We start from the raw sequence: 19,566 nt of genomic DNA, 5'->3' as shown, positions 1-19,566 counted from the left end.
TGCGCACCATAGAAAAATCGTGCAATATTCGTATGACACCTGTCAATTGTTATTGTATCTGATTGTTATGCCAATATCGATTTTTTAATTTTGACTATTCGAAAATTTTTATTACACATTACTGAGATCATTGCTTTTATGTAATTGTGTTGTTTTGATACTTCAAACATGAAAAAACTAATCTAATCATCTTTAAAATGGGAAAATGATTGTATATTTTGCATGTAGTGCAGAATCGAAATTATGTTTTATCAATATATAACAAAACCAACAAAACCATAATTCCGAAATTTCCAAAATAATATATACTCGCGAAAATAATAAAACTGTTCTTCATACGCTCATTTCATATATTGCTCTAGAATTGGGGCCCTATGCAGCGTTGCCAGGTTTACCGATTTCTCAGTATTTATACAGATTTTTGACCTCTATACCGCAATACATATATGTACTCTGAAAATACCGATAATTCACGGATCGTACAGATAAATAGATAAATACCGATTTTGGTTTTTAACTTGAATACACATTAGAAAAGGTTGTCGCGGGACCTTTTATTTTTGCTCACCTAAATGAGTCTTGGTATCATTTACCTAGTACTTATGTACAAGAGATTTTGATACCAATATGGTACAGATTGATTTTTGCACCGAATACAGATTTTTGGAAAAATGACCTGGCAACACTGGTCCTATAAAAGTTGGCACCAATACTACACTATTAAAAGTTTATTAGTCTATCGAAGTTGTTTTATTGAGTTTTTCTGAAGTTGAAACGGATTTATGTTCAGTATTTTAGAGAAATTTATCTTCACTTTATGCTTGAAGGTACCGGAATTTTTTATTCTTCTCCAGTAATTTTCACTGGAATCCATGTTTAAATATAATTTTATACATGGAATTTTACAAAAACTAGCAAAAAAATTAATATTAACAGTTTTATGAACGGCTTTCATTACCAATATGGTTTTAATGTAGATATATTGAAAACGTCTTTGAGTTTGTAAGCATTGTTTTATGATAGTGTGATCTATATTATTTTTGATTTACTACAATGCAGTAATCAAACCTAGAATAAGGCTAAAATCTAGCAAAGGAAATGGTCTTTGAAGAAGGTTTAATAAAAGCACTAAAGACAATTTAAAAATAATTTAATTGGTTGAAATAGGATGCATTGAATAAAACTGTCATAAAACAGGTGGTAATTCTTAAATGTATAATAAAACCCTTAAAAAATTTATTTAAAACCAAAAAGCATTGAAATTGTTACTTGGGAAGGGTTTCAAACACACAGAACGCGCTGCGATTGAATGGCGTGTTTGAATTGCCGTCGCAAAATTCCAATTCCCAGCGGTTGATGCACCCAAGCTCATATAAATTGACTAAAATTATCAGTGCATAACTTTAGTTCAACCGTTTGAAGGCATCATTTCAGGCAAATTTAATAATTACGCTAATTTACTCGCTTCTCCGGGCACGTTTGCTGATTAAAACGTTTTTCTACATCAATCATTTCCGATCGAATCAGAAGTATTTTTTTAGAATTTAGATCTTTACTGATCTCAAAACAAACAAACAAATAAAACCGATTTATTTTTCAACTAACAGAATTTTGTTTCAATAACAAACACCAGTTATTTCAACTAAAATATTTGTTGAAATTGAAAGGTATGTGTCCTCACTAATTGACAGCATTTTTTTTTTTCAAACAGTTGAATTAGTTGTTTCAACCAACGTTTCTGCTAATAGAAAAACAAAAATGACAGTTTAGTTAAAACAACAATCGATTAGTTGTACCAAATTTTAACCAATCGAATTCAGAAAATCAACTAATATTCTGGTTGTAATAGGATCGCGGGTGGTTCCGTGCAACAAGAAAATTACCTGAAAAAAAGGCCTTTGGGTTTTGTCGTTTAAATTCAAGAACCTATTATATAACCTATTATTTTCTTATTCTTCCTGCCAACATTGCATTGTTAAGCAATCTTTCACCAAACTAACAAAAACTTTGGAATGTATGCACTGAAATATTTTGAAACCTAATGAAATACTGGATTGATAAAAAAATCTAAGTTATTCATCTCCCCTGAATGATAAATTGCAAATAAACCGGAACGTTGCTTATCACGAGCTTGTATTTCAAAGCATCAGATATCGAAATCCACGTTGGTTTCCTTTTTTTTTGATTTTCATCCGGAAGAAAAAAAGAATTGAATCATCGATCACATCCCATCTCGCTTTTACAGCTCACTGAACCGATTCGTCATTTATCGTACAAATGAATTGTCCAGAAATCAATTAATCATTCTCTGCCAGCATCGCCAAAACCCACAAACCCGCAGATAACTCTTTCCAGAGCTAACTCCCTCATCCTGTCCCATAACCGAGAGGCAAATGAATCGCATTCAATGGCTTCCGGTTGGTAGTAATGATGGTGGTGGCGGCGGCAACGGGAGAAACCGGTCCAGTGCGGCGGCAGTACGCAACCGACAGCACACAGAAAAACACCCGACACTGTGCTGTCTGTTCTTTGTTACAACCGGTGACAAAACAATGCTGCTTACCTCCGATGCTGGCATTGTACGCAACACCCACTCCGCAGTAATTATTGAATGCCACAGCTGCGACCTCTCCCGCGCATCGGGTGCCGTGCTTGTTGTCGCCATTGTCCCGCGGCATCGGGTCCGAATCGTTCCCGTTGATGTCGTACGAAGCGTCCGGGTCCTGCGAAAGAACAGAAGAAACAGACAAAAGGAAAATGCGATGAAATGAAAATCAATTTGCGTTTCGTGGCTGCACGCGCGATAAACAATGGGGAATGTTTTCGCGTGCAGCAGTGCTTACTGAATTGTTGACAAAGCTAGTGGCCGGAAAGTGCCGGAGAAGAGGGGGGGGAGGGGGCGTGGGGTGCTTAATGTCAAACAATAGGAAACGAACGAACCCATCGACTATATGGTGACTGATAGGCAAACAGATTGTATAGCCGAGTCGTATGATATAATACGGAAATGTATTGATGATGGAATGGAGAATATCGATTTCTATGATAATAATAGAAATAATGAAACAAAATATGAATGGATTTGGCGGTTCTCAATCAGTATTGTATCAGGAATATCAGATGATGGAATATCAGATGATATCTCAAGAAAATCACTTAAGCGTTGCATGAACACTAGATGAGACAGAAACAGGTACTTAGTTCTGAATTTTAGTGTGACGTTTTATTCAAATATCTAAAAATCTTTTGTTCAAGCTCATGTCTACTAGAACAAAAGATTTGTATTTATTTAAATCGTACGTCACTCTAGAAATTTCAAACTAAGTTGGTTTTGTCTTGTCTAGTGAATATGGTACAATCTCACTCGGATCCTTGAACCAAATTATTCACGACTATGATAGTTGAAAACTCGGAAACCAATTGAATTTTGTCTCAAACATCGATCGATGTTAACAGTTCTATCTGAAGAACCGTCGCTTGGCCAAGAAAAGAACATCGTTTACTGGCATCTACACATCAAGATAGTTTCGAAAATACTCATATGGAACCCTTTGCATTCCATAATAATATTAGTAAATTGATAGTCACTATCTTTAATTCTCAATCGATTTAAACCATTGTTTTCTTACTACTAATAATAAATCTTCCATATGGTTGAAAAATAAACAAATCAGTTTATTCTGCTTAGAATTGCAATTCAAGAAAAGCGAAAATCTTAATCTAAAACTTTTCCGTTTTTCTGAAAACTACTCGAAAAAACGTGTTTAATCCACCTAGCAGTGAGATGATACCTTTTTTTTTATCAATCCGCATGAGTTTTTTGCATGAATATTCTTCGGTGTTTTAGTTCTCATGGCAATTTGTGATTTTAATCACTCAATACCCTGTAATGTCGAAGCTGCAAATCGGATCGAATTTGAATCTAAACGTGTGACAATCGATTGAACATTCCATGAGATGTCGAAGAAAGTTTCAGTTTATAGTTTACGGTTATTTACGGTACTTTCAGAGCCGGTATTCAGAAATCAGCATAACCCAAAACGATTCGTATGGCCAAAAAATAAATATGACGAAATTGCAATAGTTTTCAGTCCAACTTTGAAGCTTTTTAGAATTGTTATCTTCTATAATGAATGAATTTTAAAAACTCATCACCCTGTAATTCCAGAATCGGAAATCAGAATCGGATAAAATTCATTAATTTTGAATGGAACCATAAATCCTTTAATTTAAAATTTTGTTTTTGAAATTCAATTTTTTAAGAAAACGATTGGATACTGCAACCGGAATTCAAAATCAGTGTAGCCGAAGTCAGATAAATTCACCTGTAGTTGTATAGTTAACATTTGATTCAAAATGCTCGAAAATCAATGCAGACTGACTAAAAAGCAAGATGTTTTATAGAATCTTAAGACCCTTCATTTGATACTTAGATGGTTCATAGATTTCATTTGAATCTTAGATCGGTTCAGCCATCTATAAGAGAAATGAGTTACACTATTTTAATTTCGTTTGACATATGATCCTGTAGCTCAGGAACCAGAAGTTGAATCCAGACGTAATTCAGGAACTTTGTTTGGAAGCACTTCTCGTATGAATCTGAGTTTGTAGAAAATGGTTGAGTCATCTCCAAGAAAATTGAGTGAAATTATTTTCCACACAAGCAATTGCTGATCTCGACGAACTGATTCGAATGGTATATTGGTGTCATGTTCTTCCAGCATTCATTACTGCCAATAGTTTAAATCAATATAATTATGCAATTGTTTTTAACTCGAAAATGCTGCCATCTTGGTCATCATCTGATTTACATATGTCATATTCGAACGATTATGTTGCCAAAAACGAACCGTGCTAAAATCGGTCCGAGGCAAACTGTCACAGGATACGAGGATATTGTACAAAGTCTTAGTGGTACTTAGAAACAATCGTATGTAGCAGTAGAAAAAACGAGTTTCACGTTGCTCCCAAGCATTGCATTATCATATTGCGCTCAAAATTTCTACTACTGGAATAAGGGGAAAAGTCGCTTACACAAAAATATCGATATCTCCGTTAAAAATGGACGAATTTTAACAATCTATGGCTTGTTGGATAGGTATTACCGTGCGGAATCTAAGTCCAAAAATATATTCTGTTTTCAAGGCCAATTGTGACAGACACTGTCAAAAAACAAAAAAAATTGACATAAAACTTCGTATAACTCAAAAAGTAAACATCCGATCTCAAAACCATTCAATTGCGTTCAGGGTGACGGGGAGACATTTCATTTGCGACTAGTTTGATCAAAATCGGTCTGACCATCTCTGAGATCTCGATCTTTTAGTTGACAACACACATACAGACTCACACACACGGACATTTGCTCAGTTCGTCGAGCTGAATCGATAGGTATATGACATTCGGCCCTTCGGGCATCGGAAAATTTGTCTAAGAATTGAGCGAATTCTTTACCTATTTTTTATATTTATAATAAAGGTAAAAATATTTTAGTTTCAGTTTACTTCTACTTACACATTTGATTGGCAACGCACACATTCCTATATGGATTTTCTCTTGCAGAAATCATTGCAAAATAAAAATTTACGTGCCTTCTATTAGTAATTCCGCAAAAAAGGAGCTTTCAATTTAACACGTGAAAGGAAATGTATATGAAAGGATGTTGTAAAACTATTTATTTTTACGGAAAACTGCTTGTATAACAGAAAATATTTGGTTTTGTTTATTTTGTGTATCACGATCTAATACAAATGCATTGAAACAGTGTAGCCAACTATTTTGTTAGGGAATTAAAATCTACATTCTTAAAATGTAAGTAATTTTTCATTAAACATTGGTGAAAATTGATCTAAACTGATTTTCATTTAAAAAGTCGGATTTAACATTCGTTAGAGAATAAATTATTACTAATACAAATTGTTTTTAACTCAATCGTTCAAGCCACTTTGATAAACTGGTTGCACTGCATATATAAATACATAAATCTATGACATAAGTATCAAATAAAATGTACACAAATTACTAACACAAGTAAACTTAGTTTACATTTGATCCTTAAGTGAGACGCATTTCACACAAACCAGTTACATGCGTTTACAAACGTTCACATATTTTCGTATTTTACAAAAATCCCTTTTTTTTCGAAGTGGGCTAGCAAAAAATATTACGGAATTTGGGATTTGGCTTGTAAGAAGAGTTATGTAAATCGAATACTTCTTTAAAAGGATTTCGTAAATGGGAGTTTTGGTGTAAGTACTTGGATTTGGAAGAATCTTCAGCATAGTTCATTAGTATGGCAAACCATTTGTTTTGCATAGAGGAATACCGACTTATGATTGATTTTAAAAAAGGGTGACTGTATTTTTGTATACACTATCATCAGTTTATTGCTCGAATACCAGAAGAGTATAGTTATGTAATTTTATCAACATAAAATTTAATGAACTTAATTAGTTTATAGCCATGTTTTACTTTGCCAAAAATAAGTTAATTTGGCTTGCATAAAACCTAATAAACCACTCTCCGAAGATCTGGTTTTGAAATGTATGAAATTTATATACTGTTTAAAGAAAACTTTTATCTTGCTATGATTATTGATTGTAAGTTTGATTAGTATATAATGAGGAAAACAAATTGGAAAAAAGTGGTTTGCGAATTCTAATTTGAATGTATTGGATCAATCGTAAAGTGTGATAAAAACAACAAAACGGAACTGATTTCGAGAACTAAGCCGATTTTCATAAACATAGGATCAAACGAAATGCATTTTTCGTTGAGATGACTACCTTTTCTCCCGGTTCCGTAATCAATAAATAGTGAATGTTAAACATCCACAACCAGTTCTGATACGACTAAGTTCGAACTATGTTGCTACAAGAGCACGAACATGATTTGTAAGTTACAATGGTTAAAACAAGGTGACAGCAATGTTGCTTCATAACATAATTGATTACCAAATAATTGTTTTGGTTTCCTAGCACAACTTTTTGTCACATTGTATTAATTATCATTTATAAGTTATCGTTATTAAAATCAAACATATATTGAATCACAGCCATGCTTTTAGATACTAGTTAAAAATAAGTTGTTGGAATAGTTGTGATCATTTGGAATGTAGGGTAATTTCATAAACAAATTTTGATTGATTTGATTTTGATAGTAGGTGCATCAGAAAACATTTCATTAAAAATGAATTTCGTTCGGCAGTTTGGAAATCGTTGTACATCGTAACAAGTTTGTAATTAAAAAAATATTGGGAGTACACATTCGTTCGGTCCGTTTGCAAAAGATGGCGCTGGCTGTTATGAATATTGAACAGTAACAGTTGATGCCGATAGTTTCAAGAGGCTAGACATCTGTCACTAATATTCAGTTCATATTGGTTAAATAAAAAAAACTTGTTTGGCACTGTCTAAATTATGAGCAATTATATGTCAACTAAGTAGCATTTGCGGGAAGATTTAGTTTTCTGTTTTGATTGGAAGTTCAGCTGAAGCGCATCAAAAACTTGTGGATGTTTATGGTGATAATGCTCCAACTGATAAATCATGTAGGGAATGGTTTCGACGTTTCAAGAATATAGATTTCAGCGTTGAAGACAGGGACTCGCTCTGGACAACCATGAAAAATCGAAGAAAACCAGTTGGAGGCATTACTCGATGAAGATCCGAGTCAAATGCTAGAGGAGTTTGCAGAACCATTGGAAGTCACTCAACAAGAAGTTTCTCTACAATTAAAATCCATGGGAGTGATTCAAAAGCAAAGCAGTTGGGTTCTTTATGAATTGAAACCGAGAGACATTGGAAGGTGATTTTTCACTGGCGAGTAACTGATTCAAAGGCAACAACGAGGAGGTTTTTCACATTGAATTGTTACTGAGGATGAAAAATGGATATTCTATGATAAATCTAAGAAAAAAAAACACTACGTTATCTATGCCCGGTCAATTGTTGCCATCGAGCTCAACACCAAAGCAGTATATTAATGGTTTGAAGTTCATGTTGTGCATCTGTGGTAAGACCAACAGATTGTTGTGTACTATGAGCTGTCACCAGGCAACCAGGTGAAACTATCAGGTGTACAACTTTGATTCCGCCGTTTTCCGATAGGTGGCTGTACCGGCTGAGGCTGATCAAAATACATAAATCATAATGCCTTTAAAGTGAGTGTGTACAGTGCCTAACGAATTGTCATCGCCGTTTCAGTGACAGTTGTTCTTGTTTTCGTATTATTCACGCTCGAAAATGTCTGTTTATGTGCCCAATTCTCGCCATTTGCGGGAAGTTTTACTTTTCTGTTACTATTCGAATAAAATGCAGCTGAAGCGCATCGAATGCTCTCAGAAACTTACGGTGATGCTGCTCTGGGTAAAATAACGTGTCGGGAGTGGTTTCAACGTTTTAAAAATGGTTATTTCGATGTCGAAGACAAACATGGTGGTGGAAGAGAAAAAACCTTCAAAGATGAACAACTAGAAGCAATGCTTGATGAAGATTCGTGTCAAACCCAAGAAGAGCTTGCCGAATCGTTGGGAGTGAGTCAGCAAGCCATTTCAAAACGTCTCAAGGCCCTGGGCATGATTCAGCAAGAAGGAAACTCAAGAGCGTAATGTCAAAGTCATCCTCCAACACGACAATGCTCGGCCTCACGTCGCAGAAGTGGTCAAAAAGTACCAGGAAACGCTGAAATGGGAAGTCTTGCCCCACCCGCCGTATTCCCCAGATGTCGCTCCTTCTTACTTTCACCTATTCCTTTCGATGGCACATGGCCGGGCAGATCAACATTTTCAATCCTTCGAAGAGTTGGAAAAATGGATTGCTTCATGGATAGCGTCAAAAGAGGACTCTTTTTTCGAGAGCAGGGATCCGAAAATTGCCGGAAAGATGGGAGAAAGCTGTCGCTAGCGACGGGCAATACTTTGAATAATACATCTGTAAGCACTTTTTCGCAATAAAGATTTCAATTTTGAAAAAAAAACGGCGGAAGCAAAGTTGTACACCTGATAGGCGTAGGCTGTAATTGTTGCATTTGAACCGTGCATTACGAGAAGAATGGCCGGAATACAAGCAAAGACATGATAAATTTATTCTTCTGCATGACAACCCTCGGCCTCATGTCGCAAAAGTCATCATAAAATATTTGGAAACGTACAAGTGGGACATTTTGACGCAGCCGTCATATTCTCCTGACATCGCTTCTTCTGAATATTGGTTGTTACGACGGATTCAGCACGATCTGGCAGGTCATCGGTTTACTTTTTTTGCAGAAATCGAAAATTAGCTTCAAACTTGAATCACTTGAATTCGAAAATTGACCGATAGGTGGGAAAAAGTAGTAACTGGCGATACTTTGATTGATCTTTATATTATTTTTATTTTGATAAAAATGTATTTTTGACACCGAAAAAAATGGACCGCATTGATTTTAACTTTTCGCTACTTTGCTGCATTTTTATTAATGATAGAAAAGCATTATGAATTCATTAAATGTTTACAATATAGTTTTCAACTTGCTCACTTCAAGTAATTTTCATGTTATGGGAAAGTAAGTTATTTCAGTAAGGCATTGAAACTTAAAGAGATTTATTTTGAACTGATCTCCAATACGTTGCAAGTCACTAGTCAAAACTGCACTTTTGGAGTCACGCAAGTGGTTAGATGTTGGTAAAGATTACTCAATTTTTTTGTTGCAAACTAGTCACAAATAAGCTACAGTAAAAAAATTTATTACTTGGGTATCCAAATGAATCTTTGAGAATCGATTTTGACAGAAAACAATTCACAATGATTTTTTCCTGTTGGTGTTCGTATCTAAAGTAGGCTTGGTTTCCAAATAAATTCTGGGGTGTAATTACTATTTATTTTTTTGACACTCTTTATAGCCAGACTTCACAGATTTTCTTTATGTTAAAGAAAGAATGAGAATTGAAACTCGACTGATTCTCCCAGCAGAGACGAAAATGTTTCGTCTACGAAAATGTTTCGTCTCTATTCCTTTCTTTGCCTTTCTCATATAGAAAGGTTATGCAATCACTGTGAAAACCGACTTTTGAACCGAGGCCCGGAGGACCGAGTGTCATATACCATTCGACTCAGTTCCACGAGTACGCAAAATGTCTGTGTGTGTGTATGTTACGTTTTTTTGCTTAGATTCAAATGAAAGGTCTTGTGGTCCCATACAAAGTTCCTGAATATTATTCGGTTCCGGAGTTATGGGGTAAAATGTGCAAAAAAATCAAAATAAGTGTTCTAACTTTTCTCATAGATGGCGCAACCGATTTTCACAAACTCAGGTTCAAATGAAAGGTCCTTTAGTCACACACGTAATTCCTAAATTTCATTCGGATCTGACTTCCGGATCCGGAAATATAGGGTAAAGTGTTTTATACCATCACTGAAAAGGGCGAAAAACCGTGAAAAATTCTCTAAATCGACCTCAAATATTTTCCAATTGATAGTTTTTATCAGAAGACGGTCAAACAAAACGATTTCGGTTATTCTTTTAAGAATCGAAGAAAATTATTTTGAAGAATACCACAGTATTATATATGATAGTATGATTGATATGAGAAAGGCATCATTACACCACTAGGTTGATTAAAACAGGTTTTATTTTTGAATGCAACGATTTACGACTGAGATGCCTTTCAGTATTTAAAACCGGGGTGAAACAAAATAACATTAATAATAAGAATTATATGAGGCTGTTGGATTGGATTCTGTCATTTGAAATGAGTGACAATTTTAAGCTCTGATTGTCAGGCCGTACCCAGGATTTCGTTTCGGGAGGGGCGCAAAGATAAAAAATAATGTTACTGAAGATTGTTGATGTGCCTTTTACGGGTGTTTTGACCAGGCACTTTAAACTTTTCCACTGGAACTGTTATTGTATTACATTTTTTTACGTTTACTGTCTTGTTATTTCTGTAACACATGTCTGAGACCATTCAAATAATTGAATATTTCCTCTGAGTACGTGACTGCTGATTGTCGAATTTGAGTCTGTCTAGTGGTTTATGTAGGTACCATAACAGTGTAGCATAAACTGTTATGAACTGAGGAGTCTAAGACGAAAAGAGAAGAAACATTAAAAAAATAATGTTCTATTCAATTTTTAACCGATAGAATAATTTAAAACTATGTTAGTATGGAAGCCTAGATTATAAACGCAAACTTGATGAAGAACTATTTAAGGCTCATTGAGTTCTACAATATTAGTGTTCGTGGTATGCTTGCATTCCTAATCTAGGACAGTGTAAATTGTATAAAAACAGTAGTACCTGACTTCGACATTTCACCAAACATTTATTGTAAAAAATTTGTATTTTGAGCGGTTCGTGGAATGAAAACTAAACCGTCTTAAAGAAAGAAATGATATTTGAAGGTTATGTATCGGCTTTTATCATACTATCTGTTGAAACGTTATCTGGTGTTACTCTACTGTGTGTGTATTAGTCTGATTTTGACAAAACTACTTATAAACTGTTTGTTTTGATCCTCTCTTCTGTAAGTTTTTTAGCGAATGAAACAGTCCAGCATATACAGCATTCAAGTTATCCGTATCTGTTCGTTTGTTCACTGTGTCCTGTGTGCTGTAGATGTGACAGCTTTCTAGAAAAGCTAAGTTGGTTGTTTTATGTGTCCTGTCTATGATCTTTGGATGATCTAGGAGAAAATTATGATCATTAGCTGCTGCGTGATCAACTAGTGCTGTTATATCCCGTATTTTTAGGATAGCTTCGTCAGTGTTTGTGTGTTCAGCTTCTCTAATACCGTTTTCGTTTTTGAACCTAGACGCGGGCGACTCTGACTCTGATTAAAACGAACACGTGGTACGCGCCCTAAACAACAACTCATGAAAAAAAGAAAAAATAAACAAACTCGCATGGATGCGTGGTGCGACCCAAGAAAATTTTCAGAGTGAAACTACGCATTTGGAGTCTGATCTAGCGCGACCTCAGGTTGCTAAAACAAACATATCAAACGATGTTTGGGCGACTCTGGGTCAGCCCTCGGGCTGCTCTGATCAATAAACGAAAACGGTATAAGCGAGTGTAGTTTTTTTTATATTAGATCTTTGTCCCGATATTCGTGATTTCAGTTTTGTTAGTGGTCATTCCAATATAACAAACATTGCATTCATCGCAATCGATTTTGTAAACAACATTATTTTGTTCATCTGGGCTTGTTTTATCCTTTATCGGTGGTAAAATAGACCCAATCGTTTTATAATGTTTTATAGCTACGTATATGTTAGGGTTTTCTTTTTTTTTAATGTTTGCTATCTGTTCCGTTAAGCCGTTTACATTTGTGTTTTGCAGTTTTCACCTTCTGTGCCACTCACCTCCCTAGTTGTAACCCGTTTCATTTTCACTCCTACTTTGTTAATTACCCTGTTTATCAATGACTTTGGGTAGTCATTTATTCTTAAATGTTTTTTAATGACTGCATTGGATGCTTCTTGAGAGACTGCTGTAGAAAGTGCTTTTACCCGTTTCGCAAAGTTAAAAGCTACATTTACTTTACAATGCATAGGGTGGAATGAGTTAAAATTCAGAAAACGGCAAGATGCAATTAGTTTTATATACCATTCTCTTTTTACTGTTTGATTTGCCTGTCGTATCAAAGACATATCCAGATAAGGTGATAGGTTCCTTTGGATTCCACTATCAAAACATATTTCGTTTTGATACTAACGTAACAACGAAAATCATTACGAAATAGGTTTTTTTCATAGTGGAATCCAAAGGAACCTGACATTTCTTTCATTTAAGACGGTTTATTTTTTGTTAGTTTGTTGGTTACCTTTTTTAAAATCTTAGGTTCGTTTAAACAGTGTTATTCGTTTATTGCTAAAGTTCGGAGATTAAATGGCTGGTTATCTCCGGTTCCGAAAATATAGTAGTATAACTTTCCGAGTGACAACTAAGGGGTGATTTTTAAGAGGTATAGGCTTTGTTGAAAAAACACAAAAAAATTGAAAAAAAATGATGCAATCATTATTGAAATCGATAGAACGTTCAATATAATTTAATATTTGAAGAAGACTTCATGCACATGTTGGCCGCGGCTCCGCTTTAGACGGCCCATGCGCAAAGTCCAATTTTGGCACACTCTCTCCAACATATCGGTCGTTTTTTTGTCGTGAATACGACTTACTTTACTATGAGGCGCCTTTTCAAAATTAGCCATATGGAAGAATGGGCAGAACTTAATCGTGAATATCTCGACTTGTATTAATGGTAGCAACATAATTCTTTCACCATTTCATCAAAAATATGATCAGGAATTCAGGATAATATTTTGAACAGTGTGCGATAACCACAAACAACTCAAAAATTAAGTTTTCTTAAAATTTGAAAACAACGCGGAAAACTCTTTACTTTCGCTTGGGTTTTTCGCGCAAGGACGACGATTTTGAGGTAGTCAGGCACATATCTTCAACTGAATGCGTATAAAAGGGGAACCGTGGTCGAAAATCGATCGTTTCTTTTCGTGCGTTCGATGGAAGCAGACGTCGTGGGTGTGGAATCATCAACCAGCAGCGACGGAGAATGCACCTTCTGCGTGGTCGCAGGTCGCATCTCTCATTCGCTTGCTGGCCATCGAGGCGAGAGGACCTTAACCAGCAGCAGCAGCGGGAGTTAACCAGCAGCGACGGAGAATGCACCTTCTGCGTGGTTAAAAACCTCAAACGCTGAAACTGGATTCTGAGTCTGTTATTGGATCTAAATTTAGGTCTTGAACTCAGGGTCCAGTTCTCTATTCCAGACTTCTATTCGGTTCTTCTTAAAACCATAATAATACTCCTAAAGAATTATGCGGAATTTACTTTACTGTACCTCTACACAACCCATTTTTGTCGTGAATACGACTTACTTTACTATGGGGTGCCTTTTCAAAATTTACCCTCCGAGAGAGTGATAAGTTTCTGATCGTGAATATCTATTGTTGTATCTAATGAATCAACATAATACTTGCGACATGCCGACATGGAAATATGATCACAATTTTATGATAAAATTTCCAGTTTTGTGACATAGTCTCAAATAATTCAAAATTAAACTTTTCTGAAATGTTTGGTATAAACGAGTATCAAAGAGGATAATTCATAAGGCGCGTTTGCCTTTCTCGTATTTTTAAAGCTCATAGCTCAGTGATCTGTAAAAGGATTTATATAATCTAACTACCAATAGAATCGAAATTTTTCAATTTAAACGTGTATAGCAAAAGCATTGAAGTATTTCAATAGTACTCTATTGAAAAACCTGTCTCATTTGCTCCATGTCAACACCAGCCAATCAGAACGCGTTCTAAGGAAGAGAACAAAATATCTGCTGCTGTACAACAAATCGTCCGGGAAAAATGTTCCGAAAAGTGGTGAATATCGCAGTGAGTTCCTCAATTTGGTCCTTGTGAATGCTAGAAACGAATCCCTACAGCATATTGATAGTTTCTTTCAATAAATTATGCAAATCCGAAATGAAATAATCGACAATAAAATTCTGTATGCGGCTATTTTTATAGCCGTTCGGACCGCCCATTAGTGAAAAAGCTACAAACGAAATCACATAAAAGGAAATCTCTTAACAAAAATTCAATCAGTTTGGATTCTATCGCCCCTGCGAGCAGATGTGTTTTGTGTCGTCTGCACAGCTAGTTTCGCTTTCGACAAGAGCGATTACGTCACAGCTGTCAGTCATTAGCATTGGGAAAAAAACAACGGTGGAGAGCATTGTACAATATCAGCCGTTCTAATGGCTCTAAAAGTTTTCTAAAGAACTATTAGGATTTGTTGTTCGAAAATCGTAGGGAAATATCCTCAGTTTACGGCAAATCAAGAACAGTTTGCTTAGATTTGTGCACTTTTCGCTGTGTGAAATTCACAGTAATCGAGATCAAGTGAAGCGTTCTTTGTTTTTGCGAAAAATGTGAAAAAGGGGAATGCGTACATAATTCATACAATTGATATTCGGAAGTGTTAAGGAACATGTCAGTTGTTTTCGTATTCACGACATCCAGTTATGTCTCTGACATTACCCACCCGCCTTTTTCGGCCTATAATCTACACCAAACAGTGACTTCTTTGGGATGCATTGGTAGTTTTTGCAACGCTTCTTGCTGGTCTTAACTCCAACTTTGTTAGTGCCCATTCACCAAATGTTAGACGTTGTTAGCCAACCCATGATTATTATTATGATTATAGATGAAACTGAACAAGTTTGACAATGGGACTAGACACGATTCACGCGTGATCTGTCAAAAACAACCATAAAACAAAATCGGAAAACCTAATTTTATAACGAATCGCAGTCTATATTACGACTTACTTTACTATGGGACGCCTTTTCAAAATTAGGCAGAACTTTATCGTGAATATCTCGACTTGTATTAATGGCAGCAACATAATTCTTTCACTATTTCATCAAAAATATGATCAGGAATTTAGGATATTATTTTGAACAGTGTGAGATAACCACAATCAACTCAAAAATTAAGTTTTCTCAAAATTTGAAAACAACGCGGAAAACTCTTTACTTTCGCATTCAAACAGCGGCATCGAAGAGTGCACCTTCTGCGTGGTTTAAAACCTCAAACGCTCAGGTCGTAGTTCTCATTTGCTTTCCGGTCGTCAAGGCGAGAATACGCATTAAACCAGTTTCGCATCATTTGGCACTGCGAGCGGATGTGTTGCGGTTTGTACATAAAGCTAGTTTCCACTCAAACAAGAGCGATTGCATCATGCAACAGAGCTTCTGGTCGTTTGCATTGGAGAAAAAAAAAAACGAAAAACGGAAAGTGGACAATATTATATAAAATCAGCCGTTCTAATTGCTCTATATGTCATCTAAAGAATTATTAAGATTACTTCTTGGCAAATCGAAGGTAAAAATCATCAGTTTAGTGAAAATCCAAAATAATTTGATTTGCTTCGTGCACTTTTCGCTGTGCGTAGCTCGTACGAGAAAAATGTACCGAACTGTGCTAAATAACGTAGAGAAAGAAATGAATCCTGTACAGCATTTTGATAGTTTATTTCAATGAAATATGCAAATCCAAAATGAGATAATCGACGTCAAAAATCGTTTAAAATTCTAGTAGTGAAAAGGGGGAAAGTTTCATAATTCACACAATCGATCAACTATCAATTCTAATTCGATTTATTTATAAATCATGTCAGTTTTATTCGTATTCACGACATCCAGTTATGTCTCTGACATTACACACCCGTACTTTTTTTGTTTCGATTATAGAGGTTTTAACCTTAAGGTCATTCGCCTCTTCGGGCCAGAAAATTTTTCTAACCCTATGTCCGGGGTTGGGAATCGAACCTAGGTGAACTGCGTGAAAGGCATCGACTTACCCATCACGCTATACCCGTCCCCCTCAGTCTATACTTGATTGCTGTGCAGTGTCTATTGTGGAAATACCAATGCTTTGTTATTCTGTAAAGAACGAACAATCAACTGATCTTGATTTTTCATTTTATCAGTCCTTTTATCACAAACTGTAAGCTGATACAGATGGAATCTACCCTTCGGAACAGACTACAGAGCTGACATAAAAACAAATTCTTTCCGTTAATATTATAGAATCCTCTTCCCATACTCTCATCCGGATTGGAAAATTTATTGCTTCTCTACAGTATTGCCGGCGAAATCCGTGCCTTCCCCCTCGTGTTCCTTACAGCAACCGCCGCCTGCAGAGCAATCGTGTCGCTCACTTAGCCGTACATACCAGCACCTAATAAAATTCAACTTTAATCGAATGCAAATTACATCCATCCGAAATTCCGGAAATCTTCTCTGCACTCCGCTCCAGCCTGCCCTGCTGCCCCATTTTCCCGGCCGAGGCCTCGGATGAACAATGACGTTTTCGCTAACTGCCTTTCTCGAACGGCTCGATGGATGGCTGAATTCTTGCACGAAACAAGGACCCTTTTCCGAACGAGGGAGAGTCGACAAACGATCGGAGAAACGGGAAATCGCATGTAATTCAATAGAGGACCTGCCGACAACCGAACTGTAGCGACCGTTTCGTTGTCGTCGCCTCCGCCTCCGCCGTCCCTCACCAGAGATCTTCAACGTCGCTGCAGGGGAAATTCCTGTACAGAACAAAGCCGTCAGATTTAGTTCATTACCATCATTCTTTCCGGGGTTTAGGGCAATATTGGATCCTTGTCTTCAGGTGGAGATCCAATGCTAGTGGTGAACATACAATTCCTATATGTACGTACACACACACTCACACGTAGTCAGCAGAGAACAAATAGGAACAAGGTTTTCCTGTATATGACAACTACGCCACGGACAAAATCTGCTTTCAGTCAACAAATTAGCATACAATGTGAACATGGCTGGAAAATTGCCTTCTACGTCCTGCGGTTAAGTTCGTCAGTATCGAGCCACCATTCGAGTGATGGGAATTGAGTTTGTGTGAGTATTTTTCGAAAATTGGAAATTTATTTTCAAAGCTTTTTTTTTGGAACATACGGTTTCTTTGTTGTTTTCGTAAATCACACGCGTCGTTCTGATGTCGAGAACGTGAGTCTTCTTTCCGGTTTGAAAAAATGGCATCTCCCAATTCGTGTTGTTCGTGAACTACACCTACTCTCAGAAGCATCAGTTCCCAGGACCGATTCTATGTTGCATGTTTGACACTGTCCGAGTGAAACTAATGACCGCGGTTGATGTTCCGATACCGCACGAAACGCATTCAATAATGGTCAGAAATCAGAATACATACAGGCCGGAAGGAAACATCCGATGATTGTGGTTCTGTGTTCGATCAATGAAGAGACAAAGATAGAGGAATAAAGAGAGAGAGAGAGAGAGAGAGAGAGAGAGGAGGCGCGAAAGGACGAAGTGGATTGTATTGGCCTTTCCCAACCAGAGCCAGACTCGTAAAACCGAGACCCTATAATTATGAAAATTAATAGCCCTTCTGGTGGGCGCATAATATTTGCTTAAGTATTGATCACCACCACTCCGAGGGGTCGGATGTTCAGTGGGGTGAAAATTGTTTTAGGAAGTATGCAATTGCTGCTAGAGTTCGAGAGAGACTTTCCGGTGCCGACCGACGGTGGTTGTTATAATGATTATGATGATTATGATGATGATGACGCTTTCAGTCTGGCGGTCGGCCTAATATATGACGGGTACAATCGGATCTCGGGTCAGCTGTGGTTGCAATCAGAATTTCCCCAAAACACATCTACAAGTGGCTACCAATTTACGTAATTACTATTGATGGAATTTTTTGCTGACACTTCAAGTGGCACTTGATTGAAGCTGTGAAGGAATGTTGGATGGTTGAGTGCTTGGCAATACTGCACAGCAAGTGCATTCTTCAATTATGTTTGGTGTTTTCGAGTTCATTCAAGCAGAACATTTTCAAAGCCATCGGTATTATCATGGGAAATTTAATCAATGGCCTAGATTTTCTGGGTTTCAGATGAGAAAAAAAAATTTCATTTTCAATTCATTTCATTTCAGATCAGTAAACGAACTACCATCACTCTGTTATAAGTAAATATATTCATTCCAAATTTATTTGAATATTAATATGGAACTGTTTAATCAATTTGTTTTCTTATAAAATATTTAACAACGTTTTGAGGGTTTTTACTGTCTACTTCAGGGTATAACTAAAAATAGCTTCCGTCATGTAGGTTATAGCATTCCAGACAATTGATGCATAATAAAAAGAATTTCTCGTCGTATATACGACTTACTTTACTGTGGGGCGCCTTCGCAAAAGAGTGATAAGTTTTTGATCGTGAATATCTCTTATTGTATCTAGTGTATCAACGTAAGTTTTGCTACACACCATTGGAAATATGATCATAAATTTATGATAACATTTTCAGTTGTATGACATAATCACTAATAATTCAAAATCAAAGTTTTTTAACACGTTCGGTATCAGTAAAGAAGAAAATTTATGACGCGTTTTTCGTACCCGAGCCGACGGTTTCGATGTAGTTTATGTGAGTTTCGGTAATCAAACTCGCACACTTCGTAAAAATGGAGCTTCGCTGTTCACCAAAAGAGCATGTAATATTATGTGATGGGAAAATTCCATGCTATAAATTTATTGAATAAAATAAATTAAACACAGATAGAGACTTGAACCGAGAATCATTGGATCACAAAGTACGTCCGTTTATCGACTGAGCCATAGAAGCACACATTTGTTTGACTGGTAATCTGTACATATAAATTCATACAGTCGCACTTGTTAGCCGAATGAAAGTTAAAAAGTTAATACAAATAAAATTTTGCGTCATTTAACAAATTAGGTCCTTATGAACTGTCTGGCATGAGAGATGGTCACCTGTAAAACTCAATTTTGTTTTGTGTGAGGGCAATTACATCGGCATTCAGCTGTTGATACTTCTCATTGGAACAAAACTCATCGAAAAGTAAAAACGACAGTGAATTTCTACAAATCAGCCCTTTCAAGGGTAATAAATGTTTACAGAAAGAGCTACTAAAATTACTTTTCTGTTTAAGTTAGCAAATAAACTTTAGTGCACCACCAGCCAAAATTCAAATCCGAAATAAAA

The 19,566-nt window shown here is 36.3% G+C and overlaps 1 protein-coding gene across 5 annotated transcripts in view; it reads right to left on the bottom strand.

Moving 5' to 3' along the window:
* Positions 1-19,566, bottom strand: part of LOC131432595 (furin-like protease 2) — a 967,327-nt gene that overhangs the window by 112,776 nt on the left and 834,985 nt on the right. For all 5 annotated transcript variants that reach the window (XM_058598954.1, XM_058598958.1, XM_058598955.1 and 2 more), the window contains exon 6: positions 2,564-2,723. In XM_058598954.1, coding sequence (XP_058454937.1) covers positions 2,564-2,723 — 160 coding nt within the window. The remainder of the gene's footprint in view (positions 1-2,563; positions 2,724-19,566) is intronic.

Source organism: Malaya genurostris, chromosome 2 (genome assembly GCF_030247185.1).
Source record: "Malaya genurostris strain Urasoe2022 chromosome 2, Malgen_1.1, whole genome shotgun sequence".
In the NCBI taxonomy this organism is placed as follows: domain Eukaryota; kingdom Metazoa; phylum Arthropoda; class Insecta; order Diptera; family Culicidae; genus Malaya; species Malaya genurostris.
Note: the sequence above shows the minus strand (reverse complement) of the source record. Positions and strands in the feature narration are given on the sequence as shown.